General features: G+C 45.7%; 5 protein-coding genes and 1 pseudogene across 8 annotated transcripts; 4 read left to right on the top strand and 2 right to left on the bottom strand.

The window, feature by feature from the left end:
- The first annotated feature begins 268 nt into the window (after positions 1-268).
- On the top strand, positions 269-5,397 carry LOC136452460 (uncharacterized). Of its 2 annotated transcripts, none has more exons than XM_066453078.1 (7): positions 269-506; positions 611-806; positions 1,398-1,521; positions 1,780-2,132; positions 2,791-3,790; positions 4,183-4,376; positions 4,448-5,397. In XM_066453078.1, exons 1-7 carry the CDS (start codon positions 358-360, stop codon positions 4,532-4,534), a joined length of 2,103 nt encoding a protein of 700 aa, XP_066309175.1. In that variant the 5' UTR covers positions 269-357; the 3' UTR covers positions 4,535-5,397. The 2 variants fall into 2 exon arrangements, with proteins under 2 accessions (XP_066309175.1, XP_066309174.1); XM_066453077.1 differs by having other exon boundaries at positions 2,791-3,808; positions 4,448-5,395.
- A 1,173-nt stretch (positions 5,398-6,570) lies between these two features.
- LOC136452459 (bidirectional sugar transporter SWEET6a-like) lies at positions 6,571-10,087 on the top strand. The gene is made up of 6 exons (XM_066453076.1): positions 6,571-6,789; positions 6,928-6,964; positions 7,089-7,305; positions 7,381-7,542; positions 9,459-9,578; positions 9,699-10,087. The coding sequence occupies exons 1-6, from the start codon at positions 6,747-6,749 to the stop codon at positions 9,852-9,854; spliced, it is 735 nt and encodes a 244-aa protein (XP_066309173.1). The 5' UTR covers positions 6,571-6,746; the 3' UTR covers positions 9,855-10,087.
- A 7,787-nt stretch (positions 10,088-17,874) lies between these two features.
- LOC136454829 (uncharacterized) lies at positions 17,875-20,455 on the top strand (annotated as a pseudogene).
- LOC136451189 (auxin response factor 4-like) lies at positions 18,351-19,367 on the bottom strand. The gene is made up of 4 exons (XM_066451935.1): positions 19,029-19,367; positions 18,841-18,897; positions 18,586-18,744; positions 18,351-18,449 (listed from the first exon to the last, which is right to left on the bottom strand). Exons 1-4 carry the CDS (start codon positions 19,110-19,112, stop codon positions 18,351-18,353), a joined length of 399 nt encoding a protein of 132 aa, XP_066308032.1. The 5' UTR covers positions 19,113-19,367.
- A 1,167-nt stretch (positions 20,456-21,622) lies between the features above and the next one.
- On the bottom strand, positions 21,623-22,068 carry LOC136452457 (uncharacterized). Its single transcript, XM_066453075.1, has one exon. The coding sequence runs from the start codon at positions 22,037-22,039 to the stop codon at positions 21,623-21,625; it is 417 nt and encodes a 138-aa protein (XP_066309172.1). The 5' UTR covers positions 22,040-22,068.
- A 1,331-nt stretch (positions 22,069-23,399) lies between these two features.
- Positions 23,400-26,668, top strand: LOC136452456 (uncharacterized). 3 transcript variants are annotated; one of them, XM_066453073.1, is made up of 6 exons: positions 23,785-23,921; positions 24,312-24,796; positions 25,444-25,572; positions 25,686-25,767; positions 25,923-26,039; positions 26,210-26,668. In XM_066453073.1, the coding sequence occupies exons 2-6, from the start codon at positions 24,762-24,764 to the stop codon at positions 26,258-26,260; spliced, it is 414 nt and encodes a 137-aa protein (XP_066309170.1). In that variant the 5' UTR covers positions 23,785-23,921; positions 24,312-24,761; the 3' UTR covers positions 26,261-26,668. The 3 variants fall into 3 exon arrangements, with proteins under 3 accessions (XP_066309169.1, XP_066309171.1, XP_066309170.1); XM_066453072.1 differs by lacking the exon at positions 24,312-24,796 and having other exon boundaries at positions 23,400-23,921; XM_066453074.1 differs by lacking the exon at positions 24,312-24,796 and having other exon boundaries at positions 23,566-23,921; positions 25,437-25,572.
- The last annotated feature ends 979 nt before the right edge of the window (positions 26,669-27,647 follow it).

Here is a 27,647-nt window from a genome sequence, read left to right as displayed (position 1 = left end):
GGGGAAGCCAGCTGGGGAACCAACGAACCTAAAACACATGTCTCGAGTCTCATTTGTCAAACTATTTTTTTTTTAGCAAAATTTCTCAAACTATAGTTGGAGAAAGCGTGTCTACGCAAGCAGTGGGAACACAAAGCCCAACTAAAATTACGACGCGAAAACGGCCCAACAACTTCAGAGCCCAAGACCAGGTGGTACGTCACCGTTCGTGTGGCCCGGATGCAGCCCTCTTCCCGTGTACCCCCTCCTGCGTGTAATGTCAGGCACCAGGCAGCATTCAGCTGCAGCAGCTTGGAAGCACGCATCGCCACCCCCGTCGCCGTCTCCCCCGCCGATCCCCCGCCCCGCGCCACCTCTATGGCCGCCGGCGGAGGCGGAGGTGGGGACATCAGCGCCGACTCGGAGCGGCGCCTCAAGAACGCCATGGACAAGCTCTACCACTTCCCCAAGCCTAAGTCGAGTAGCACCGGCGGCTCCAAGCCCTCTTCGTCGGCCTCGGCTCCAAGGTTCTGCCCTAATCTTTTTTGCTCGCGCCTCTTGTGTGCTTCTCTCTCTCTTATTTATTTTGCGCTTTGATTTGACGTGCGCTTGATCTGATCTGACGCGGCAGCTCCGGGAGAGCGGTGGGGAAAGCAGCGGCGGAGGCGGCGAGAAGGCTCGGGGTGGTGCGCGGGTCGCGGCTCCCGCCTCAGGTGTCGGCCATGTCAGCGATCTCGCCACCACCGCCGTGCCGCCCCTGGGACCGCGCCGACCTCATGCGTCGGCTCGGGTCATTCAAGGCCATGACCTGGTTCGCCAAGCCCAAGGTACATTTTAGGCATGCCTACATTTTACTTACACACTTTTACCCTTATAATGTTGCTTGTTGGATTGGTAGCATTCAGGTGGGCACTGGCCATTGATTTTGAGAAAATTTTTAAGTCCTCTGTGGAGAATGTTTGGGGTACTGAATGTAGTTTTTGGTTAAAGCACGTTAAAATGCAATTGGAAGTCTGGTAGCAGGGTGGAGCTAGAGCGAATTTGAGGGGGGTGCGCTTGCCTTGTGAGTGCATAGATTTTTACCATGGGTGTATATGGTGAAATTTTGATCATAATCGCTGTTTTTTTCTTTTTGCTGCTATCTATAGTTCCGCCCCTGTCTGGTAGTTCTGGAATTTTGTGGATGGTCGAGTTCGTGATGATGTATCAACAGTGGCGAAGCTACGGGGGGACATGGTTGCCTTGTAGTTGTGAAAATTTAAGCTGTAACCATGTTGAAAATTTAATCGCAGTATTGGTTTTTCAATTTTTTGTTGCCACTGATTATTTTTATGGTTTAGTTGAGAACTGGTGATTGTGCATTCAGGTGAAGTATGTGCGGTTTGTAGTGGTGGTTGATAACTACTTGCTTTCTTCAGGTTATTAGTCCTGTTAACTGCGTAAGAAGAGGATGGACTAACATTGAGCCGGATGTTATAACATGTGAAGCTTGTGGGGCACGACTCCTGTTCTCCACTCCTTCCTCGTGGACAACACAGCAAGGTCTGCATTTTATACTATGTTAACCTGTGCATTTCATCTCAAACGATGAGTCTATGATTGAAGAAGACAATATTTTTATGTGCTCTTCTTGTTGTTGGGTATAAGTTAGACATAATTTCTGTGTAGTGATGGTTTATGAACGATTATAAAACACCCCATCTTTATCTGTAAGAGAGCGTCTAGGCTTCATTTACCTGCTTGATGTGGTATTCCTGTCTATAGTTTATTTTTATTTATTGAGAGCTGTGTTTTGTGCAGTTGAAAAGGCTGCTGCTGTTTTCAGCCTGAAGCTGGACACTGGGCATAAACTATTGTGCCCGTGGATTGATAACATATGTGATGAATCACTTGCTTTATTTCCACCAACACCTCCTCCTGTTTTAGTTGGGAACTACTATGAGCTTTTGTCCTCTCTGCTGCGACTTTTAGCACTCCCAAGAATTTCCTGCTCTTCTCTTGAGACCATGAAAAAGAGGAGTCCACAGCTAGAGCAGTTCCTATCAGAACCATTCTCTTCATCAGTTGTTCTCAAAGGGGGATTTATGCTTACTGAGGACTCTACAATTAAGGATTTGGATGGTGCTTTTCAAGATGCTGACACATATTATCAGGTAATTCTCTTCATCTATTTGTGGAGTTGCTGACTTGCTGTGAGATTTTTCTTGATATGTTCACGGGAACCATATGCTGAATCATATGACTTATCCTGGTGATATAAGTATCTGATATTAACCACGGACAATGTTCATATGCAACTTTCTATTGTGGACTTGCGGTAGTACCCTAACTGAATAAACCGTGCTTAGTTAAAACCTATTAATGGCTATCATGTTAAAACCTTCTGTGCCGTATGCAGTGAAATATGTTTCACAGTTCTTTTCTTCTTTGTTGGCTGTAGGTCTGATTTAAAATAATATTGTGCTATTAGGGAAGTTTAACAATACTCTCATGAAGCAAATTTCGACCTATAAATATCTGGTGTTGCTTCAAAATAGTAATGGCAATATGATATTTGTTAAGTTCTAAATGAAATAGTCAAAGATAGTGAGTCCAACTTATCTTTAAGAACTTGATTATGTCTGTAGGAAGCTTCTTTGCTGTGTTCATTGGAATTAGATCCTTGTATCTGGATCGACATTCCATATTAGTACATGAAGATATGCTTTGTTCCTTTACAATATATTGCCTTTTCTTTTTGTAATTTCACTGTGCATTCCTGCATCAAATCATCCATCTATCTTTCCAATTTAACACTTAACTTTGTAGCAGGCACTTAAGATAATAAGTTTGTGTGGATGGGAACCCCGCCTACTTCCTTATGCTATTGACTGTGGAACTGAGTTTCATTCAGATACAAACTCTACCTCTAAATTGGCTCAACCAGAGCAATCAAGTAAGACAATGGAGGACCGGGTCATACTTTACTCACCTGATGATGCTAATGGTGCTCGACCATCTGCTGATGTTAATCATGAAGATCAGCATTATGATCCATTATCAGTTGTTTTAGATTGCCAATTTTGTGGTGCATGTGTTGCCTTGTGGCCCTTTTCTCTTGTACAACGACCTCTTCAACTCTTTAAGCTGATTTCAGATTCTAATAGACAAGATGACCAGGATAATGGACATGCCAACGTAGTCGGTGGAGTAGGACATTCAAAGGATGCCAACATTGGTTTTAATTTCACCATTGCTGGGGGTCCTCCACCAACTAGACAAAGTTTCCGACCAAAAGTTTCATTTCCTGTCGTTAGTCGACATTTGAAAGCTGACTTGTACTCCCGTGTGAATTTGCTTTCCTCCGGAAGTGATAGCCACATGGTTCCTGTTGCTTCGGACGCTTCAGGTTCCATGAAACGTAAAAGAAGCACAGATCAACCTCATTTGTTGGAAGGTGATACCGATGATGTTGATACATCCACCATAAGGGCAAAGCATGACCAGCCAGGAGAAAATTCTGAAAAGAGCATACCAAACTCGGTAGTGAGCACTGAACAGAAACAAGGTGGTTCACATTCCAATACAGATAAGGATACCAGATTGGATGAAGCTTCCAATGTAGAACAACCAGAAACAGGTTCTCCTTCAAGAAAAAGTATAACAAGAACAGATGCGGCTGTTGATCAACATGGATTGGAACCTAGATTTTGCTCAGTTCAGGGTACGAGTGAAGAACCTTCTAATGGAGTGACCCTAACAGAGACGCATGCAAACAATTCCAGGCCAACTGAGGTAGCAATCACAGAATCATTAGTCAACAGGGAAAAAGGTGTGTATAGACCTCCAGGTAAAGAACTTATTTCTGTGTAGTTGTTACAGTTGAAAGGATTGAAGTAGCTTGTTATCTGTCTATTCACCCAACTTTCATGATGCTGTAATAAGGCTATAATTAGCACATTCAAAGTAATAGCTGTTTAGCACAGAATGTGCTGCTACAACAGTGCTGAGTTTTCTTTTTATCTCGTGGCAGCAAAAAATTATTTATCTCACTACTGTAGACTGAAGACTATGCGCGCATACTATGTTTCTCATTCTTTTTTGTGTTTCTTATTTGTTAGTCTAGTCGAGTAATATGCTTTAAATTCTTTGTCGTTGTCCTTAGTGTCCATCACAGTTAGCTCTCCTTAAACCCTAACTGTGAATTTATGCTTTCTGTGACAGAAAAACAAGGACTGTATGGCAGAATGAATGAGTTTGATCCTATCAAGCAGCACAGGACATTCTGCCCTTGGATTTCCCCTGATTACGGCGAACCCTTGCCTGGATGGAGGTTGACTCTCTCGGCATTACTTACTCAGGACAAAAGATCAGATGGGGACTTGCAAGTGGAGGTTCAGACCAGCCTTCTCGATGAGGTACGCGCTTTCATTGAATCATGCCTTGTATCTCTAGAACGCAACCTCACAGTTGGTTTTCTATGATTCAGGAGGATGACCCTCTTACCTCTGTTAGAAAGCTCTTCATGACACCACCTCCAAAAAGACGGAGGATACAACAATCCGAAAAGAGCTGAGAAGTGAGAACTGCATCCACTTGTTGGAAAAGGCTTGGGTCAAACTCATACGGTTAGAAATATCAAGGGGCAGAACCAGAATGGCATATGAATTGAATGTTGGAATTTGAAATGTTTACGCTGCTATCTGTGCAATGTACAAATGCTTGGGGCAGCAGCAGGGAAAAGGATTTATGACTTGGTTAATTGTCCCAGGACGATACCGCCATCGTAGAAGCCACTGTTGTGGTGGTTAAAGAATGTAGAAGTTGCCAATTCCCCGTTTGAAACCACCTGGGCATATACACCATGATTTCGTAGCTTAGCAATGTTGTTAACTTGTTATATTGCTGTACGAGCAGCTGTTAACTGTTAAACCCTCGGGGAATTTTGATTGGCGAAAGGGAAATTGTTTGACGCCTTTGCTGGCTGATTGACCTGGAACTGCTTAAAGATCTGATCGGCTTGAACGATAGATTCTGCTATTTAATGGCCTACGATGAATCAGTTTGTAAGGGTTTGGAAACAGCTCTGACGTGCATGTGTCTTCCAGAAAAAATAAAAATGCATGTGCCGTGCTGCATCACACCGCATGGCTTCTTCACGCCAATAGCGTGCAGCTGCAGAAACGATACTCGGCGACATGCCAATCGCAATGGGGTGATCGGTGTCCGCCTCGTGTTTTGCTTGTATCCCCTCGTAACCAATGACGGCTGAGACAGTTTGAAGACGACCAGCTTCTGGTTTAATTCGACCCTGCTGAAACCATCGACGCCGAGTTTTCAGCCGGTTTCAGCGACAGAAATTGTCAAGCTTTTTGTCATCCAAGATCTAGCTTGGCTCTGAATGTTGGGCCAGGCTGCCGGGCTGAGCGAAACAGGCTGTCTGGACCGGTCTAGCTAGAACTAGCCCAACCTCGCCAAAAACGAGCAAGCTATTCGTTACGTTACGGATGACGCGTATTGGTTGCTTTCTTGTAATATCGAAACATGAGGTCTTTTACTAGAATGATCTAGCTTCGGCTATGTTAGGTCGACCTCTTTCGGCGCTCGATAGAAGCGCGTTGTATGTTTCTTTAAAATCTTCTCCTTAATACAATGATACACAAATCTTTTGCGTATTCGAGAAAAAAAAGTTACGGATGACGATGGATTGGTTAGCGGAGAACAGAAGGATTGTTCCGGAAGTAAAAGTGGCAGGAAAACTGGAAAACAGTTAAGATGTGTAGCCTATTTTGGTAGTCTCGCAGACAGATATATCAAAAAGATAACGTTAGATAATGGGATTGCTGATTAAGAATAATCCCAACGGCTGCATTACGCGGTCGCAACTCAAACTTGCTACCTCGGCGTGTGAATAGGTCTATCTGGATCCAGGGGTTCAAATTAGGATTTGACTCCTCACACAAGACACTACAGGATTTTGGCATTGATGCTTGATGGTAACAAATTTATTGCCGTGATAAGAAAGATAGAACATGCCGGATTAGTACTACACAAAGCCAGCTAAGAAAGATTTACTGGGGCTCAGAGCGAGTCTTTGATGGATAAGATAAGATAAAATGATTTATCGTTATTGGTACTAGTGTTTATCCTAATGAAACTACTGCCGTTATACCGTTGATAGGAATAGGAATAGGAATAGGATAGGATGTAGGGACATGGGCAGAGTAGATCACGGCCGGGGATAACAACGTTTATGCGCCAATGCAAATGTAATGTGACTTGTAACAATAATAATCGAGATTAACATCTGGTTCATTCTTCTTGACGATCAAGTCGTAGGTTGCAACGGTTTTACACGCCACATGTCAAAAAACCCCGACATGCACATTTACCCACGCACCCCAAAACCGTTCGGAGCCACTGCCACATGGGCCCTCCACCCATCCGGTCCCACGCGCCAGCTTCTGCCCCACGCCGTATGATATGATCAACGGTAACACGGAGGAATAACCGCACCACAGGCCCCATCCGGAATCCGGATAAGCACACACGCGCCGCCGCCAGCGCGAGCGCCGCGACCAGGGACTCGCGGTCCGCTGCGGCGCGGCGGCCCTGGCCAGCCCCGGACCCTCCTCACGCCTATAAAGTGCGGGCGTACCCGCTTGGGCCGAGAGCCGCAACCACCTTCCCAAATCCCAGTGGTCGCCTCTCGTCGTCTAGCCCCGGTTCCGAAAGCCCCGCCCGCAGCTCATCAGCCGCGAGCCACCACCCACCCCCGGCGACCGAAGATGATCTCCCCGGACGCAGCCCGCAACGTCGTCGGCATCATCGGTACGTTGTTGGCTCGTTCGATCGGCGCCGTCCGGAACTCACTCTGGATCGGGCTGCTGGGGTTTTGGTTGGTTCGATTTCGCTGGGTCTCGGCCTCTCGGGTGCTCACGCGTGGCTAATTTCTCGCTTTGGTTGCAGGCAATGTCATCTCCTTCGGTCTCTTCCTCTCCCCAGCGTAAGCACTCGTCGATCTCTCTCCGCGTTCAGCTTGGTGGGGTTTTAATTTGGTTAGGGTTTTGTTCGTACTGAATACTGATTTGGGGAGGCGGCGCGGCATTTGTGTTCGCCTGTATGTACAGGCCGACGTTCTGGCGGATCTGGAAGGCCAGGGACGTGGAGGAGTTCAAGCCGGACCCCTACCTGGCGACGCTGCTCAACTGCATGCTGTGGGTGTTCTACGGCATCCCCGTCGTGCACCCCAACAGCATCCTCGTCGTCACCATCAACGGCATCGGGCTCGTCATCGAGGCCATCTACCTCACCATCTTCTTCATCTACTCCGACGGCAAGAAGCGCGTGAGTGCCATGGCCTCGATCTCTGATCTGGTGGTTTTGAGCTTGATCCCTTTGTGCCTTGATTCTCGCTTGCAGAAGAAGGCGTTCGCAATCCTGGCCGTGGAGATTCTGTTCGTAGTCGCCGTGGTGCTCGGTGTGATCCTGGGCGCGCACACCCACGAGAAGCGCTCCATGATCGTCGGCATCCTCTGCGTCATCTTCGGATCCATGATGTACGCCTCTCCACTCACCATCATGGTACGTGATCCATCGTCTATCCGGTCTCTCCCTATTGCTGTGCCGGCGCAGTGGTCGGTTTGAATCCGACGCGACGCGCCTACCTGATTTTACTGCTTAATTGCGTGGATAATGTTTGCTGTCGTGGAGTAGATCAGCTTGCTATAATTAGGCAAGCGTTTATCTGCATGGGTTTAATTTTGGGACCCACGTGTCGGTGGATGGTTGTGCTAATTTTAAATCGTTATCTAATCTATATGGATATAGACGTTGGCTCTGTTCGCTTATGCTAAAATTTAGCTTATGCTGTTGTTAGAGAAAAACACTGTTCCTGAAAAGTAGCAAGTGAACAGGCCGTTACTAGTTCTGACACTACTGTGGGGAGAGACCGAGGCGTGCATGCCTAATTTGGTTGGCGACGACGGCGGCGATGCATGCTGGTATGATGCATTCCTGATAGGTTAATCTGGTATGCATAGTCACTGACTGGTGGGCTGGGGAAGGATTTGGTGGATGGTCATTGACTGGTGGGCTGGGGAAGGATTTGGTGGACCTACTTGCCAGTGAAAAATGTTACCCTTAACGGCTGTTTGGATTGGGCGACGTTTAGTTCCCCAAACTCCCAACTTTGGCACTATGCTAAAAGAAGATTCTTCATCATATCAAATTTGCAGTACATGTATGGAGTACTAAATGTAGATGAAATCAAAAACTAATTGCACAGTTTGGTTGAACTTTGCGAGACGAATCTTTTGAGTCTAATTAGTCAATGTTTGGACAATAATTCACAAATACAAACGAATTTACTACAGTGTTTGTCGTCACATCAAACACTGTGCAAATGCCGATTCCGGCTGAACTAAACGAGGCCTTGGTTCTGTGTGCTCAGGTGTTTCACTGTTTATATTTTGAACTTTAGGAACATGCGAGAGGATTGACATTTTCTCAAGGTCATGTGTACATGCTAACTTATTAGCTTTAATTGATTGCTAACTGGTCAAGAATTCCAATCACCTTTTAGAACTTGTTGCATGATCTAGACAGAGTGGATCTGTTACGGATTTTGCTGCCTTCACAGGGCATCCATCCTAGTGTGACTCATCGGGGTTTTATTTGTATTGGATGAACAGATAGGAAAGCTAATTTCGTTAGTAATCTCTAAAAGTTGCATTGAATAATGTCCACGTTTAGAGTCTAAATCATGTGTCAAAATATTTGCTCCCGGTACAAAACAACGTGCCCCTGCTTAGTCAAATTGTCTTTGTAAAATTCCTGTCCCTGCTGGACACCTTTTGATCATTCAGTACATGTTTTCTCCATTATTTCCGTCAAAAAGGCTTACTGTATTTACTTGCGTCTACGTTTTGCCTACTTATTCACCTGGTGCTTTCATTAATTCCATGGTAGAGGGTGTTGTTTCTTTACTGTGCATCGGATTAGCTTGTTTCTTTACTGTGCATTGCATTAGCAAACCACAAACCAAACTTCAGTTGCGCTCAACAAACTCGCGTGGTGCCAAGTTGACGGGTCTGGAACGCAAGGGAATCTGTCGGCGGTTACATTTCATCGCAAAACGTATGCTGGTTAGTGGTTCGACGGTGGGTTATACCTTTCATCACAAACGTATGCCGGTTAGTGGTTCAATCTGGTGCCGATTTTCGGTGTGATAGATTTGGAATCTATTGTTCCTGGATGGAGCGAGTACAGGTGTGCCATGTTCCTTTTTCGTTGTCCTTCATCTTTAGTGAAAGCCGTCGATGAAAGGTAAGGTACAGTGGAGTCCATTGTGCTGTTGTGCTTCCTCTACTGGAGTCCATTGTGCTGTTGTGCTTCCTCTACTGCGGTGGTCGTGTGGTTTAGAGTCGTGGTTTGCTATTTGGCGGCCAGGTGTGAACTTCTGATTTTTTTTTTTTTTATTATTATTATTATTTGTGCAGGGTAAAGTGATCAAGACCAAGAGCGTTGAGTACATGCCCTTTCTCCTATCGCTGGTGAGCTTCCTCAACGGCTGCTGCTGGACGGCATACGCGCTCATCCGCTTCGACCTCTACGTCACGGTCAGTATCAATCGTCCATTAATTGCTTGCATCTCCTCTCCTCATCTGAACAAAAGCGTTACAGAATTCCGCCTCCAAAAGTTGAGAAGAATCTCAGTTATTAAAATACCTGCAATGCAGATCCCCAACGCCCTGGGCGCCTTCTTCGGCCTCATCCAGCTGATCCTCTACGTCTGGTACTACAAGTCGACACCTAAGAAGGAGAAGAACGTGGAGCTGCCCACCGTCTCCAGGAACGTCGGCGGCGGCAACGTCACCGTCAGCGTCGAACGATAGACGACTTAGCTGCAGCGGCAGCGCCGCCGCCGTCGAGAAAGAACTCGACGAGACGTACTTTACCCACACAAGTAGTTTTGCCCCTCATTGCTCTTCTCGGATGATTGTTTTAAGTGAGTGCTAGCTAGCTAGTTTTGCCCGGTGTGTCGTGTCAAGAACAATTAATTTATCCATCCATGTGGCTGTTTGCTACCTCTCATCGAGATAATGAATCATGCCTGATTGCTACCTCTCATCCCTTCCTGCATTGTTATCCTAGAGTGATAATGGATTTAGATATTGCATTGCTAATTTTGGATCGCCCATCTTTTGTGTGGAGACTGGCCGGAGACTTGCCAGAGCTGGCGGAAAGGAACAACCATGCCTGTTTGGTGTTGGCGATGCAGTTCGGGTCAATTTGAATGACCTGTTGGTGTTGGCGATGCAGTTCGGGTCAATTTGAATGAGTAGACTTACCTTGAGTCATCATCTCAATATGACAGGACACGTTGTTGGAGGGGAAAAAAAAAGAAGAAACAATGAATGAGTAGACTTACCTTTCCACTTACCTCGCAAAGAAGTGAGTCATCATCTCAATATGACAGGACACGTTGTTGGAGGAAAAAAAGAAGAAACAAGTCAATCTAGGGCGACGAAGACCTGTCGCTACTGAAAGAGAGAGATGCGGCAATATGGGACGTTGGGTCTCGATAGAAGTGCAGCGGAGCCAATGTGCTTGGCTCCCCACTTACGTGCACTACTACAATCGTGCAAGTGTCACGTTCTTATATCTACGCCCACTCATTATTACCGATGCCTATAGTTGATACTTGCCTACATTATTCTAGTTGATACTTGAATGCAGTTAACTTTCCCATAGTGCAGGACGTTTCTTGAAATGAAGCAGACGACGAAAAAATCAGATTAACTTTTCGATGAATATATGAGAGTAACAGCACTGCAGGTATTGTCCGATCTAGCTAGTTACAAAAGGCGCACACATGGTGTGCAGCTACTTCATACTGAAAGGACAAAAGCATTTGTCTCTTGATAACGTTAACGTACACTAGTTCCTCAACAAAAGCAAAGCTCACATGCATGATACTGGTAGGTATAAGTATAACACATCAATCTGATGTTGGAACGCAAAATTGGCTCAATCTTGCACGGACATTGCCGAAGAAAAGGAAACGGACTTGTTCAGTCTTGCACGGCTCATAGAGAATCTAGCTACCAATAAAATTGTTCAGTTGTACTCCTACAGTCCTCCTACATCGAACGCACTACTTCAGTAGCACCATTCGTCCTACGCAACTTTCGGGACACACCTTCAGCCCACAGGTTTCATGATTTCCTTGTCACTGGTCAATTTTTCCTCTCAATGCCATTCCTTTTCTTCTTGTCTTCTTGCCAAAGGTCACAATATATCAATTCATGAGTATCTGTATCCAAAGAAACTAAAACGTCACACACCACAGAGTATCATGCTTCAGAAGCGCTTGATTGTGCAATCAGTGAACAACTGATGTTCGTCCATTACTATTCAAGATTCAGTCACCATTTTGGGCTTGATTTTGGGCGCGATGAATTTTCTTTTCACCTGATTTTTGCAGTAACTGATTTTTCTTCATGCGGAATTTATGTTTGGAAAATAAGACCTGGTATGTAGAAAATGCTACTTCCACACTACTTGACAAAATGAGGGAACGTCTTTGTGTCTCTTTTCGACGTTTTCAGTTTTCACCCAAAAAGAACCAACAAACAAAACGACAGCCGAAGACACAAAAATGGCCCATATGCTAAGCACACCTCCATTCATGTCTACATGGGCCTGGCCTAACTTAAACGAAGTGCGACATAGAACTCTGGCTCAATGCCTCAATCACGACGACGTCGACGAGCCCGGCGGCGGCCTGTGAGCTGCAACCTCCCTCCAACTGACGCTGCGGCGCACAAGTTTGATTGCAGGCATGGCAGAGACTCTACATGTGCTAAAACAGACCCATTTACAGCAGCTGTTAGTGACAAGAGGTGCCTTTTACCAGCCTGAATCTGTTGGTTCCCTCCTCGACGATGTGCTGGAACGTGATCACTTTTTTTTTGGAATGGAACGTGATCACTTGATTGGGAGTACTTAAGAAAATATGCCGTCAATAATTTGTTATTTTACTTGTCAATATTTATCTATCTTTTGTTGCCATTAATACATGCATTATGATTTTGTTACAACCCGGCGAGGATTGCAACGGATAACTAGACGGAATCGGAATTTAGGCTAGGTTACAACAAGAACAGGGGATTGGGGTCAAACGAACGGAAGGATTCAGAAGCAAGCAATTGGAAGGCAGATGTTCAGAGTTCAGGTTCTATTTCCCCTTTGCCAATAGATTACACGGGCTTATATACCCGCTCGGACACAGCTGGATACACACGCTACCACCACCGTAATGGCCCAACGCCTAACGCTAAAGCCCATTAAGAAGGCAAGAGTCTAACCACCACAACTAACTGAATATACGCCGACTCAGCCACTTGCCGTCCTTGTTGCCGGACGCCCAACAGTGCCGCAACGCTTAGAGCGGGTCCTGACATTGCCTCCACCTTTAAAACCAGCTTGACCCCAAGTTGGGCTTCTAGGGTATCGACATTTCAGATCATTCTCCTCTTCCCAAGTCAACATAGACGATGGTAACAAACTCCAGCGCACTTGAATCTGAGCAATCATCGAAGTCCCTTTTCTCACCATTCGAGTTGCAGTAAACTGAATGGGTTGTACAACTTCTTCAGGGTCAGTAGGCACTTGAGTATTGTCTCCTTCAACCAGCTCAGATGGTGGCACATGCTTTTTGAGCTGAGACACATGCACTACTGAATGAATTTTGGACCCTTCTGACAATTCCAATTTATATGCCACTGCTCCCACCTTCCGAAGAATTTTGAAGGGCTCATAAAATTTGTAGCATAATTTCATATTGCTCCGAGGGGCTACTGAAGACTGAACATAGGGCTGAAGTTTTAGATACACCATATCCCCTTCCTGGAACTCCCTCTCACTTCTGTTCTTGTCAGTCTGACACTTCTTTCGCTACTGAGCATGATGTAAATGATGCTGAATGCAGTCATTAAGTAGATTCCTTTCAGTCAACCACTACTCCAGGTCAGCTGAATGAAAAGTAGATTCACTGCTAATCCCAAAATGTTTTGGAGGATAACCATAAAGGACTTCAAATGGAGATCTTCCCAGGACTGAATGGAAATTGGTGTTGTACCAAAACTCTACCACATACAACCATTTACTCCACTGCCTTGAACAAGCATGCACACTGCATCTCAGAAAAGTTTTCAGACATTGATTAAGTCTCTCGGTCTGGCCATTAGTCTGAAGGTGGTATGATGAGCTCATCATCAATTTTGTGTCAGTCAACCGAAATAATTCCCTCCAAACTGCACCGATGAATATTTTGTCTCTGCCTGACACAATACCTTGAGGCAGGCCATGTAGCTGATACACTAAATCCAGGTATGCTTGAGCCACATGCAAAGCAGTATAAGGATGTGCTAAAGGAATAAAATACCCATACTTAGTGGACTTATCCACCACAACCATAATTGTGTCAAACTTCTAAAATTTTAGAAGACCTTCTACAAAATCCACGCACACAATTTGCCAAGCTTGCTCAAGAATAGGCAAAGGTTGCAAAAGACCAGGTACCTTAATGTGCTCACTCTTGGCTTGCTGGCAGACCTGACACTGCTGCATAAATGGGTGAACATCATTTTTTATTTGTGGCCATGAGAAAAGGCTTCTGATCCTGTAGTAAGTTGCCTGAATCCCAGCATGCCCCCCCCACAGCAGAACTATGAACTGCTTGTAACACATGTTGCTGAGCCAACTTGTTATTGCCTAACCAAACCTTATCCTTGTGTCTGATAATGCCATCTTTAACAGAATAGTCCTTTGGTGGATTACTCAAAATTTGAGTTGCAACTGCATCATCTAAATATCCTGTTTTAGTTGCTGAAACCAAGTTGATTGCAGAAAGATATATTTAATAGATGATCAGAACTATGGCATCTGGACAAGGCATCAGCTATAGTGTTGTGAATGCCTTGTTTGTAGATGATTTTAAACCAAAGATTCATCAATTTCATCAATGCCTTGTGCTGAATTTTAGACCTCACTCTTTGCTTAGTCAAATAGAGCAAACTCTTGTGATCAGTTCTGATAACAAATTCAGCATGCTGTAGATACTGCCTCCATTTTTCTACTACCAGAATGATAGCTAAGCATTTTTTCATAGGTTGACAATGCTTGGTTCTGCTTACTTACTGGTTTACTCAAATAGGCTACTGGATGATTATCTTGAATTAGCACAGCCCCAAAACCCACATCACTAGCATCTGTTTCTAGCACAAACTGTTTGCTAAAGTCAGATAGCAAGCACTGGTGCGTTAATCAAGGCCAACTTGAGTTGCTCAAAAGCTGCCTGAGTTACTGATATCCAGACATATGGAATGCCCTTCTTCAACAATTCTGTGAGTGGTTTACTGATGAGGCCATAATGCTTAATGAACTTTCTGTAGTAGCCTGTCAACCCCAAAAATCCCCTAAGCTCCTTAACATTCATAGGTTGTGGCCATTGTTCAACAGCAAGAACTTTTGATTTTTCGGTGGATATGCCTTTCCCTAAAATGCAGTTCCCCAAGTACTCTACTTCTTGAGCAAAAGTGCACTTGGACAACTTGATGTAAAACTGATGTTGCTTCAATATATCAAAGACTTGCTGTAAAAGCTGCATGTGTTCCTCCCAAGTTTTTGAACAGATTAAAATATCATCCATGAACACCAAAACTCTTTTTCTGAGTATTGAGGCAAATATGATGTTCATGATACTTTGGAAGGTGGCAGGGGCATTAGTGAGCCCAATGGGCATAACCAAGAATTCATATAGACCACTGTGTGTCTTGAAAGCAGTTTTATGTGTATCTTAAGGTTTGATGTAAATCTGGTGATATCTAGCTCTCAAATCCAATTTGAAAAACCACTGAGCCCCTGCTAATTCATCAATGAGCTCATCAACAAGAGGCATATGATGTTTATTCTTGACAGTTTGGGCATTCAAGTGTCTATAGTCAACACAAAATCGCCAGCTCCCATACTTCTTCCTCACTAGCAATATAGGTGAAGCATATGGACTCACACTGGTCTTGATAATGCCCTGTTGCAACATGTTAGCCAATTGCTTCGCTATCTCATCCTTTTGAGTTGGAGAATACTTATAGGGTCTAATGTTCACTGGTGTGGCTCTAGGCAATAGCTGAATCTGATGATCATACTACCTTCTAGGAGGCAAAACAGATGGAGCCTGAAACAGTTCAGAGTATACAACCAGCATATCCTTCAGATCCTGGGGAACATCTACATCATCAGTTACAGTATGCAACTCATTTTCCCTTTGTCCTGAGTTCTGATTATCCTCAATAGTCTTCATCTGAACACAACAGGTGACATTCTGTTGGTGGACCAACCCATACAAACTTGCCACATAAATAGGTGAACAGTGATTGACACCTTGCTATTGACCTTGCAGAGTTATCCTTCTTCCCCGATAAGTGAATTTCATGATCTTGTTTGCCCAGTGGATCCACATAGGGCTACAAGACTCAAGCCAATCCTCCCCAAGGATCATGTCAAAACATTTCAGTGGAAGCACCCCCATAGTGGAAATGAAGGAATAACCCTGAACATTCCATTGCAATTTTTTTACCTGATGAGAGCATATCATTGGGCTTCCATCAACAGCCATATAATGAGTAGGAGGACACTCACTGAGAGGCACCTGCAACCTTTCTGCCAACTGAGAGTTGATGAATGTGCCCACACTGCCAGAATCCACAAGAATCAACACATCTAGTTTGCCAATAGTTCCACATAATTTCAGTGTCTTGTGTCTAACAGTAGCAGCATCTGAATGCCCCACTGCTAACATAGTTTCTTCCACCGCCTCCACTAGCTCATCCTCTGGTGGGTCACCTTCTATCTCCAGTGCATCAAGAATCTCCTCTATAACATGTAGAGCTACCTACTGAGGGTACTTATGACCTGGGGCCCATTTGTTGCCACACTTGAAACACATCCCATTTTCTTGCTAAACTCCTTCAAAGCAGACACCTTGTCCTCAGCCTCTGGTCTTGGGTTCAGGTGCTTGCCTTTGTCAACTTCACCAGTCTTGGTCTTCTCTACCCTAGGTTTCCAAGCACCCTTGCCGAACTCTATTGCTGCTGCATGAGGTTTGCACTGAGCGAGTTCTTCTTTCTGAATGAGTGCTAATGCACTAGCAGTATCAACATCCCTTGGTCGGTGCAAAGCTATCATAGATCGAATTTCCTCCTTCAAGCCAGCAAGAAATCGGGTCACGAAATAAGTATCATCATACCCACTATTATACAACAACAATCCCTAGGCAATTTCTTCAAAGTTCAAAGACAGTCTGATATTCCACAACCGAATCCTTCTGCTTGAGAGACTCAAACTTCTTCAGCAAAATTTGATATTGATTCTTATCGAATTTCTCCATCACCAATTCACATAGATGACTCCATTCAGTAATCCACCCCTTTCTCTGCACCGTCTGCAACCACGTTGCTGCCACCCCTTTGAAGTTGAGCGTTGCAAATCTGGTCTTCAGAGATGGGTGCACCGCATAAACCTTGAAGAAAACCTCGCATTGGTCATGCCAAAACCGAGGAGAATCACCATCAAACTTTGGAAATTCCATTTTAGGAAATGGTGGCGAACGACAACTGGCAGGAATAACATCATCATGTGAAACGACAGGGGGATGATTCAGACATGGGAACGTACCCTTGTTGATGTCCTGCGGCCGAGGTCCTAGGACACCACCGTAGTGTTCGCTGGGCCCCATGGGCTGCTCCCCGTCCTTAGCTGGAGAGCTTGTGGACAAACCTAGAGCTAGGTTGAGGTCCACGACGCGTGTACCATGCTGAATCGGAGCGGCCGCGGGAGCCATCGCCAACCGCGCCTCCAAGGAATCCATGCACGACGCGGCGAGATCAACCCGCTTCGAGACGTCGACCAAGGATGTAGTCGCACCGTCAGCCCGCTCACACAAATCAGTGAACGCCTTGTCCGCGGAAACTCACCATGCACCCATGGCGTTGAGCGAATCCAGAGAGTTCTGCTTCATATTCTGAAATCCCACGAACTGCTTCATCATCACCTCGAACTGGGTCGCTAGTTCTTCAAGCGATTTCGCCATCTCTTGCTGGAACTTGTTCGTACCACGCTTCGGCGCCAGACTTGCGGAAGATCAGCGTCCACAGCGTTGCAACCGCGTGCTCGATCACCGACCTGTTCGACCTCGGCTCAGACTTAAGGATACGTGCTGCTCAATCACCGAGATGACGAACAACATAACCTGCCGACGGGAATTACAAAACGCGATCAAGGTGAATCGATTACGGCGGCTTTGATACCAATTGTTACAACCCGGCGAGGATTACAGCGGATAACTAGACGGAATCGGAATTTAGGTTGGGTTGCAGCAAGAACAGGGGATTGGGGTCAGACGAACGGAAGGATTCAGAAGCAAGCAATTGGAAGGCAGATGTTCAGAGTTCAGGTTCTATTCCCCCTTTGCCAATCGATTACACGGGCTTATATACCCGCCCGGACACAGCTGGATACGCACGCTACAACCGCCGTAATGGCCCAACGCCTAACGCTAAAGCCCATTAAGAAGGCAAGAGTCTAACCACCACAACTAACTGAATATACGCCGACTCAGCCACTTGCCATCCCTGTTGCCGGACGCCCAACAGTGCCGCGGCGCTTAGAGCGGGTCCTGACAGATTGGTGGTCTTCAGAAGAGCAGATAATGAACTCTTTAATAAGCTGAATCATTTTCTGGCTGCTGCAGACGGCGTATGTTTGTTAGCTGACAATTATGTTGATTTTTGTCAGTCAACTGGCATTTCTTCATTCTTTTTCCTCCAAACACCAGCATCAAGCTGCTGTGAGATGGAAATCTTTCATCAGTGTAAGGAGATCCTAAAGATCCAGAAGTTTCAGACGTATCGCATCCTATGCTGGATTCTACTGCTTCAGTGCTCTTGTTACCTATGCCTACACAAGCAACACGTATGTCACTTCTAAATCTTCACACTCCTTGTTCTTTCCTGACAGTATTGTCTCTTTGAGCTTATTGTAGGACAGGGGCTGGGATTTCAAGAGCTGACCGGTATTCCTACCCTGCTGGTACTGAGTTACACTGACTGACACTGCAAAGGTATGGGTATGCATACTCGTCCCAACAGTATGTAAAGTATTTATCTGTCAGGGAGATTCCTCTCCTGTAACAAATAACAGTCAATTGCTGCTGGGGCGGTAATTTTTAGAGGCTTTTACATGTATGCCATTAAGAAAGTTTGCAATTACACAGAAGCCATTAAAAAAGATGACCGCACACAGGTGCCACTGCTCTAAACTTCTTTGCCTTACAGGTCATTCCGTCCTTGTTCTGTTTGTTTTTCGCTGTTTGGTATGGGACCGGCCAGTGAAATTGTCCATGTTACCCTTGGCGACTGCGTCATATCCTGCCAACGGAACAAAGAAGATCAGCTAACCCGACGAGAAAAGAGGCCTCACGAGAAAAATCTTACGTAGAAGCTCGCGCATCTCTAGTTCTATTAATAGCATAGTCCAAATCCACAAGGGGTGAAGAACACACACCAGTGGAGGGAGGCACTCGTCAGCGTGACGGCGCAGCACGGAGAAGACGCCGTGTGTGCTGGTGTCGGAGGCGGTGAGCATCTTGCAGAAGGACCTGACCGCTGGCCTCGGCGACGCAGCGGACGCAGAACTCGCCTTCCCAGCCGCCACATCGGTTTGCTGCATGAACGAACAAACAGAGCGAGAGCAAGTGAGAATCTCCGAGTACTGAGGGAAATTTTCCCGATACACGTGCCATCCGAATTGGGAGGCTACCTCGGGCTCTGGCATGAGCATGATCTGCGCGTAGACCTCGTCGGTGTCCGTCTCCGCCTGGAAAACCCCGAAAAACGTGTAAGCACCGGGCCTGGAATTGCTCGCCGCAAGGGAAGTGCCCGCGCTAGACGCAGAATTGGCAGCGAAAATCCAGGGGAGGGTAAAAAACGGCGGGAAGAGGAGGGAACCTTGAGCTCGACGTTGAGCACGCGGCAGAGCAACTTGGAGGGCAGATCGTAGAGGCGCATCTGGTTCCCGACGACCTGGTTCATGGACGCCTCCACCTGAGAGCCCCCAGCACCCAAAATCAGTGCCCGGAGCAGGGGAGCGAGCTAAAGCTCCAGCGGGAGCAGAGCAAGAGCGGGAAGATGAGGAGGTGTACCTGCTCGATGTGTCCCTGGGGAAGTAGAAGACGAGGTCGCCGACGTGGGGGACGGTGACGAGCGGACCGGCGCAGGCGCGCCAGAGCTCCGGGTACAACGGATCCCCTGCTGGAACAGAGCAAGGCACCATCAGCACGAGGCTCCGCTTGGAGGAGACGGCGAACACGAACAGAGATAGAGAGAGAAGGCAGCGGGGCGCTGGAGCTGACCGGATCTGGCTGGCGCGCGTGCGTACCTGAGTTAGACGGGGCCTGGGACGGCAGCGCCATGGCTGCTGCGGGCGGCATCTGCCTCGGATCGGGCGGCGACGGCGGCTGCGGGGTGGGAAACCCTAGATGGAGGAGAAGGGCGCGCGGAAAGGGGGGAGAGCAAAGGCAGGCAGAAAGGGGGGAGGAGGCAGCGGCAGTAGCAGTCGGAGGGGGAGAAATGCTTTTGTGGATGGAGGAAGGAGAGGGAATGTTTTTGTGCGCCCAAGGGCAATATGGACAATTTCACTGGCCGTCCCACACCAAACGGCGAAAAACAAACAGAACAAGGACGGAATGGCCTGTAAGATAAAGAAGTTTAGAGCAGTGGCACCTGTATGCGGTCACTTTTTTTTAATGGCTTCTGTATAATTACAAACTTTCTTAATGGCATACATGTAAAAGCCTCTAATTTTTACTTCATCTTCTGGTTCACAGCTTTACAAGGCAGCCTTAGGCAACGAATAGATGACTGGGCCCAGTAGAATTCTCCATCATGACAAAGCGTTTTGACCGGCAAGGCAAACCACCATATGTCTACCATGCTGTAAGGCCCTGTTTAGTTGCACCCCAAAATGCTAAATTTTTCAAGATTCCCCGTCACATCGAATCTTTAGACGCATGCATGAAGCATTAAATATAAATAAAAAATAAAACTAATTACACAGTTTAGACGAAATCCACGAGACGAATCTTTTAAGCCTAATTAGACTATGATTGGACACTAATTGCCAAATAACAACGAAAACGCTACAGTAGTGTTTTGCCAAAAAATTTGGCATCCAAACTGGCCCTAAGTTGTTTCCCTATTGTCTTTCATTTGGTGTGTCCTATACTAGGTTTGTATTTTATCAGGAAAATTTACTTATGTCCCTGTTTATTATCCTAACGTCGTTTTGCCTTATATCTGCATCCACCTTTTAATAGCAATATATAGCAGACCTCCTCTCCCATGGGCAGCTTGATGGAAGCAGTTTAATTTCTTGATGTGTTTTAGTTGGAACTTGAGAGGCTGTGCTGGTTACAGCATTGTAATACTGCAATACCGGCGCATCAGTAAAATGAAGTTTCCGGGGACCTTGTACCGAAGGGCTGTGTTGCTGACATGTTGGGCTTGGGTGGCTCGTCAAATGATGTCAGAATTGAGAACACAGATGGATTCTGTATTTTGGACCAGTGCACCAGTCCGTGTGCTGATTGCTTTGGAAAAAGAAGGCCATGGTACTCCCAGTTCAATCAATTTTTCTTCAGTTGAATCATTGATTTTTCCCTATCTGCCTTTGGTAATCACTAATCCAGTAGTATTTGCATATATCTTTGGTAGTCGGTGCATGTTACATTAGTTCGTGAGCTGTTCTACTACTCCTATAAAGGAATGGTACACACTGGTGTGATTTCTGAGTTGTATCCTGAATCTTTAACGTAGCTGGCGGCTGGGAGTACGATCTTTGAACTGCAGCAAGATGCTCAGAGTGTTCGAACTTCGGAGTGCTAACAAATTGATGAGCAGCCAACGTGTAGATTAGGAAGGCGCTGTTTCTTGGCGTTCATGCCTGCGAGTTTGCCTGGGGACGAGTTCAGATGGAATGTTTGACCACGGCTATTTGATCCAGACATATTAATCCCAAACGTTGGATTTGCCATGCCTGGGTTTGGCTTAAGGGGCCCAACCAAAATGTGCAGGCAGGCAAGAAACTACACGTGCATACTTGATCACGAGGTGGAATGGTGGATTTGTAGATATAATCTCTTATGTTGAGATTGCTGATGTAAATATGTGTTTTTGGTGAACTAGTTTCCTTTTTCCAATTTACTAGTTATAAGAAACAAAACTATTTTTTTGATGGAAAAGAAGCAAAACATTCGTTGTCAAGCTGCAGAACAAATATGATTAGTGGTATATTAATTTATCCCACACCAAATTATTTTTCCAACAAACAACGAGAGACCGCAAACTCGCTCTAAATTCATTCATTGGGTAAATTCAGGTGATTTCCTTGTACATTTTAGTTTTTACTGAGCGATGTAGTGCAAATCCAAACAAAACATCAATCGTTAAGTTCAGAAAACGCAAGCAACCATCACAACTCCATTTGGGAGTCGAACGAGCACGGAGAGATGGCAGCCGTTGCGCGCGCCGATCGGGAGCGGCGGCTACACGTGCTTAGCCTTAGCCAGCCTAGCCTTGCTGCGCGCCGTCGCGGCCTCGTCGACGTCGCACGCCGAGCGGCACAGCAGCGCTCCCGCCGCCTGCTTGCCGGTGCTGCGGGGAGAGGGCGCCGCCGGGAGCAGCCGGCCGGAGCTGTCGTAGTGGATGGCGCCTGGGAAGTCGAGCGGCTTGCACCGCTCCCCCATCAGAACGGTCCGGCGCCACAGTCCGCCTTCTTCTTCCCCGCCGCCCTCCTCGTCGGCGTCGTTGGCCTCCTCCTCCTGGTGATCGTCGGTCGGCACGAGCTGGCTGAAGTCCCGGCGCGGCCGCCGTGCGCGTTGGAGGAGGCGGCGCGTCGCGCGCGAGACGCGGCGTGCGCAGGCGGCCGCGGCGCTGGACACCTTGCTGAGGAGACTCGGCATGGACGGCGGCGCGTGCGGTGGACGGTGGTGGTGTGGGAACTCGCCCCGCCGTAGGCTGCTGCAGGGTGAGGCTGCAGCAGACCAGGCAGAGATGATCGATCGGCACAGGCGATTGGAAATTTGTATATCGTTGTTATCTTATTTTTCGATATATAACCCAGCAAAGTGAGAATCTCAAATCTTGACATTATATAAATGACCAGTATATTTAATAAGTTCATATTTCATAATGTTCTAGATAGACTAGCAGATAGATCCTGATAAAGGCCTGCACAAAAGATAAAAGGCCTGCATAAAAGATAAAAAAAGATATCTAAAAAAAAAGGCCTGCCAAAAACACGAGCCAGCAAACACAATGCTAGCTGCAACATATTTATACTGGGAAGGGATCTCATATCCATTAAATTGGTACTCAAAATGAGTATACTACGGCCCTGTTCGCGTGCCCTTAAGTCCAGCTTGATCTGCTTTTTTTTTACGGAACAGTGTTTTTCTCTCGCAAATTTCTCCAGATTCATCCAGATTTCTCCAAAATTCCTCCAAACGAACGGAGCCTATATACCCGTATAAGTGCCTTCAGATAGCATCTCAATTTGTTATTATTTTTTTAAGTACTATCTCAAATATTGCTAGTGCTATCTGGTTATGTCAACGCTCAAAGGCTAGTCTCGGTGAGAGTTTTGACTTTGATAGACTCTTTTCTATGGTGTCAAGTTACATCGGTAGCTTATTTAAGTTCCATGAAACATGAATCCTTCGTAATCTGAGAGTGTCTCCAACAAGCTATCCAATGGCTAGCTGAAATAATTTTTTATATGACGGAGAAGAGAGAGAATATAAAAAACGAAGTCGCTAGCGACGAGTCAATAGTCACACAGCTTTGATGACATCTCTCGGGTATCTTTTTCCTTCGGATCATGTACACCTTGGTAGTACTATTTTTTATTCCATCACGCATCCATGTTTTGCCAGACTACTGTGGACATCCTTAGTGGGGCTTTTTACCTCATTTAAAACTAGCATGCCACATCAGTAATTTTTCTCTTGTAATTATGTTTTGTTTCTTTTTTTTCTTTTTTTCCCGTCTAATACAAATACGGCAAAATATTTTGCCACCTTTCAAAAAAAAATCAGTAATTTTGTTTAGTTGGCATGTTGTTTCTGAGGGAAGAGAAAAATATAGTTTCATTAGGATAAAAATAAGACTTTTTCCCTCCACGGCTCCACGTCACTTAACTCCTCAATCCACCTATAAAACAGGCCTGCACCGAGCCCATTTCACAGCCCAACAGAACTTAGCATACTAACTGGACCGATAGCCGGTTCTCATGAAAAAAAGGGACCGATAGCCCAGTGCCATTTATTGCGTGGTGAACTCGTCGGCGTTCGCGAAACCAGTGGCGGTCCCACCAGCGGGTAGTGCAGGTAGGTCCAGGACTACATGGAAATTTGGCCTAACAAAGTTTAGTACTATGCAGCCCAATAGAATTTTGGCCCAGATGGTGAGACGCCCAGCATTCAGCCCATTCACGGCATCCTGCTCTGCCGGTCTGCCCCCGTCCCCTTCAGCGCGAGCTCGCGACTCCGCGTGCGACTGGAGACCGCCGCCATCGGTCGATTCCCCGCGGCGGCGCGGCCCCTCCCCGCCGTTATCCGCCCGCCCGCCGCACCACCGCCGCCCCTCTTGGTGCCGTGGTCGCGCCATCGCGGTCTCGCCGAGCAGCACGCCGGCACCCTCGCCGCCCCACGGCCCTGCGTGGGGGCGTGGCCGCGCTCCGCCAGTCCGCCGGAGCCGGGTGCGACAAGCAGCTGGCCGGTTCAGCTGGCGGCCACCCAGTCAGCCGTGCGCCGTGCGCTGCCCTGACCTGGCCCCTGCTCCTTGGTGAGTGCTTGTGCTTCTGACTTCTGAACATGTTGGTCATTATTTCTCTAATTAGAAACTCAAGCTATTAACATGTTGGTCTTTATCCGTTTTTTTAGTGTCCAAGAAGATCATTAACATTACTGATCTCTTTACATACAGATATACGGATAGAACGTATGTTGCAGGGCATGTCTGACAACAAAAAATTAATGTGAGATGAGGACTTTTCTAATCAATTCACCCACTGAAAATAGATACCATTCATCCACAAATTTATAAAAATTTTGGGCTTAAATGGAGATTGGACTGTAAATTCACTAAATTGGGCTTAGGGATTGTGGATTTGTAGTTATGTATACCGAACTTTTTTTTAGACTTTACAATATTGCATATAAAATTTTTGACTAGGACTATCCTTGTTTCAAATCCTGGGTCTGCCACTGCGCAAAACCGACGGCCGGCGGCAGAACCTTTGGAACCTGAGCCTGTCCTCGTGAGGAGACGAGGTGGAGGTTTATGCTGTTTTCATGCATGCCCATCCTCCTTTTCCTTATTTCCTTGTCCTGCGCTCGAGTTTTTGACTTCTGAGCTAGATGCACAAAGCCAAAGCGTTGCTTAAAATTAAATCCTTCTGCGGTTTGGAATCCTCGTCGAGTTGTATAGCCTTACACTGGCACATGGTTGCAGTTCTAGAGTTCTTAGAGGAAAGAAGAATTGCTAACTGCAGGGGCGATCAGTAGGCATGCATGGGAGGTGTTTGTTGAAATTCCCCAGACAAGTGTGCTTGCGGTTTTTTACCATTTGTTCCGATGCATTCTGTGCTTCTTTCTCTGCCGGATATTCGATCTGGATCACCCGATGTGTTCAATCAAAATGACACTGCGCTTAGTCTGGTGAGTATACTGAATATGGCTAAGACAGCACAATTTGCATTTGATGTGGGATGCATCATTTAGTACATTGGTTATTTGATAAAAATCTTTGTTGTTGGTGTTAAGAGAATATACATTGTTTTTTTTTAAAAAAAAAATGGAATACCATCCTTGTAGAGGTTCTGCAGGTTGATTTAGTTTGAAAGAGCTTCGCTGGAGCTTGTCATCAGTTGAATGTGCATGCTGTCATTGGTTTTGTAGAAAAATTCTTATTGAAATCGAATGTGACATGTAGGAAAATGAAACTTGTAAAATCGTCACCATTTGCGCACCCTATTAGTATCCATTCTCTCGGGTATGTGTTCCTTTGCTTTCTTCGCATGCCTGTTTCGTATTCTGTGACCTTTTCAAGAAACTATGCTCAAATTTTTACTGGCCAAGCTTTCTGGGGTGCAAATGTTTTGCATTTTGATCAGTTTGATTTCATGTCATTGGGAGTTCGGGGTGACCTTGGGATTCAGTGCAATAGTTTAAGATACAGATCTTCTGATTTCTTGGAATGATTTCATATACTATTATACTGCATGTGGTTTCTTGTCACCTGTCTATTCTGTAGCGCTAAGCTTGTGTCTAACTGATGTTCCTTTCCCCCTAAAACGAGCATTCAGCTGTAGTGAGATGGATATCCTCTATCGGTGTAAGGAGGTTTTGAAGATCCAGAAGTTTCGGCGAATGGTGTCATATGCTGGATTCTACTGCTTCACTGCCCTCATTACTTATGCTTACACAAGCAATACGTACGTCGCCACTGAACCAAAATTATCTCTTTTATTACAGGTCCATAACTTCATTACTTGTTCAGTTGTTCATGTTCTCACCTGCCAATACTCTTCGCTTGAGCTTTTTGCAGGACAAGGGCTGGGATCTCAAGGGCTGACCAGTATTATGCCTCCTACCCAGCTGGTACTGAGCTACTAACCGACACTGCAAAGGTGTGGAAACTGAATATACATTTCTTTTATATAAATGCATGTGGAGGAGCTTTTGTTATTGTCAGTGATATGCATATTTAAAATTGCTATTTGTTCCCCTAAAAAAAATTGCTATTTGTTTATTTGCTGTGCCAACTTCATTTGGTGGTTTGCAGCTTTACAAGGCTGCATTAGGCAATTGTTTTGAAATAGATGAATGGGGCCCAATAGAGTTCTCCATCATGGCGAAGCATTTTGACCGGCAAGGGAAACCACCATATGCCTACCATGCTGTAAGGACATTACACGCTGTCTATCATTCACTGCTAGCTACACATGCTTACCGCTCAGAAGTTCATATTTTGTCAGAAGGAAACACCCAATTTCATGTCTGTTTTCGATATATATTCTTGCTGCCTGATATGCAAGTTTGATGTACGCTTTCTCTGTGTTTTTGTTTCAGCAATATCTGGCACACCTCCTCTCCCATGGGCAGCTCGACGGAAGCGGTTAAATGCAGGACGAATTGTTGATAGCATGCATCAATGCGATTAGCCCCGTTCGGCTTACCCCATATTTGGCTTGTTCGGCTTCTTTTTTCAGCCGGAACAGTGTTTTTCTCTCACAACAATTCAGCCAGAACAGTGTTTTTCAGCCAGTTTCAGCCAAAATTCAGCCAGCCGAACGGGGCGTGACAAAAATGTTGCCTTGCTAGAACACTGAGTTCAGACTGCATCAGAAATTGCAGAACTGGCATCAGAAACATGTTCTGAATTTTTTGCCATCAGCCAGTACGTTATCAGTGCCGAATTTGTACGTTCGCGCAACAATTTCTGAAAAAAAACATGACATTGTCCTGTTGGAGCATTTACGGTGTCCTTTTATTGTTGAATAAAACTCTGAATGTTAAGGCTTGCATTAATTCGTCCCTTCTTGAGTGAAGAAATAGCCTTTCGTACCCGGACGAACTGGTTCTCTCCTGTTCGATTTCTCAAAACGTTTTTTTTTTGAACTGGTTCTCTGGTTTGGCTTGTCAAACTTTTTTGAGCCTTATAAGCAGTTGCTCTAAAAAAAAGTTTGAGCCTTATAAGCAGTTACTCAAAAAAAAAAAGACGTACCCAGTGCAGAGAGCTCCCATTCTGTGCGGGATCTGGGGAAGGGTGTTAGTGGTAAGCTTTACCCTCGCCTGTGCAATGCGAGGAGACCGCGACTCGAATCCGGGACCTTCCAGTCACAGACAGTAAGACTCTACCGCTTGCACCGGTCATAAGCAGTTACTCTATCAATTATAAATCTGACCTATGATTTAATAGCATGCATCAATGCGATTAGAATGTCACTAGATCTTGTACAAAAATGTTGCCTTGCTAGAACACTGAGTTCAGACTGCATCAGTCAAGAAATTGCAGAACTGGCATCAGAAACATGTTCTGAATTTTTGGCCATCAGCCAGTATGTTATCAGTGCCGAATTTGTACGTTCGCGCAACACTTTCTGAAAAAAAAAAACATGACATTGTCCTGTTGGAGCATTTACGGTGTCCTTTTATTGTTGAATAAAACTCTGAATGTTAAGGCTTGCATTAATTCGTCCCTTCTTGAGTGAAGAAATAGCCTTTCGTACCCGGACGAACTGGTTCTCTCCTGTTCGATTTCTCAAAACGTTTTTTTTTTGAACTGGTTCTCTAGTTTGGCTTGTCAAACTTTTTTGAGCCTTATAAGCAGTTACTCTAAAAAAAAAGTTTGAGCCTTATAAGCAGTTACTAAAAAAAACGTACCCACGGAAGGGTGTTAGTGGCAAGTCTTACCCTCGCCTGTGCATTGCGAGGAGACCGCGACTCGAACCCGGGACCTTCCGGTCACGGGCGGTAAGACTCTACCGCTTGCACCGATCATAAGCAG

This window comes from Miscanthus floridulus, chromosome 5 (assembly GCF_019320115.1).
Source record: "Miscanthus floridulus cultivar M001 chromosome 5, ASM1932011v1, whole genome shotgun sequence".
In the NCBI taxonomy this organism is placed as follows: Eukaryota; Viridiplantae; Streptophyta; class Magnoliopsida; order Poales; family Poaceae; genus Miscanthus; species Miscanthus floridulus.
Note: the sequence above shows the minus strand (reverse complement) of the source record. Positions and strands in the feature narration are given on the sequence as shown.

Bases quoted from the DNA above. Each gene is read 5' to 3' on its own strand.
- LOC136452460 (XM_066453077.1), top strand. From the start codon at position 358: ATGGCCGCCGGCGGAGGCGGAGGTGGGGACATCAGCGCCGACTCGGAG. The intron at 1,522-1,779 runs GTCTGCATTTTA...TGTTTTGTGCAG, and splicing joins CTCGTGGACAACACAGCAAG to TTGAAAAGGCTGCTGCTGTT. The intron at 4,377-4,447 runs GTACGCGCTTTC...TCTATGATTCAG, and splicing joins AGACCAGCCTTCTCGATGAG to GAGGATGACCCTCTTACCTC.
- LOC136452459 (XM_066453076.1), top strand. From the start codon at position 6,747: ATGATCTCCCCGGACGCAGCCCGCAACGTCGTCGGCATCATCG. The intron at 6,790-6,927 runs GTACGTTGTTGG...CTTTGGTTGCAG, and splicing joins CAACGTCGTCGGCATCATCG to GCAATGTCATCTCCTTCGGT. The intron at 6,965-7,088 runs GTAAGCACTCGT...CTGTATGTACAG, and splicing joins GGTCTCTTCCTCTCCCCAGC to GCCGACGTTCTGGCGGATCT.
- LOC136451189 (XM_066451935.1), bottom strand. From the start codon at position 19,112: ATGAACCAGGTCGTCGGGAACCAGATGCGCCTCTACGATCTGCCCTCC. The intron at 18,898-19,028 runs GTTCCCTCCTCT...GGGGTTTTCCAG, and splicing joins TGCTCAACGTCGAGCTCAAG to GCGGAGACGGACACCGACGA. The intron at 18,450-18,585 runs GTGTGTGTTCTT...TTCCGTTGGCAG, and splicing joins ACGAGTGCCTCCCTCCACTG to GATATGACGCAGTCGCCAAG.
- LOC136452457 (XM_066453075.1), bottom strand. From the start codon at position 22,039: ATGCCGAGTCTCCTCAGCAAGGTGTCCAGCGCCGCGGCCGCCTGCGCA.
- LOC136452456 (XM_066453072.1), top strand. From the start codon at position 23,512: ATGCAGCCCAATAGAATTTTGGCCCAGATGGTGAGACGCCCAGCATTC. The intron at 25,573-25,685 runs GTACGTCGCCAC...AGCTTTTTGCAG, and splicing joins TATGCTTACACAAGCAATAC to GACAAGGGCTGGGATCTCAA. The intron at 25,768-25,922 runs GTGTGGAAACTG...GGTGGTTTGCAG, and splicing joins TACTAACCGACACTGCAAAG to CTTTACAAGGCTGCATTAGG.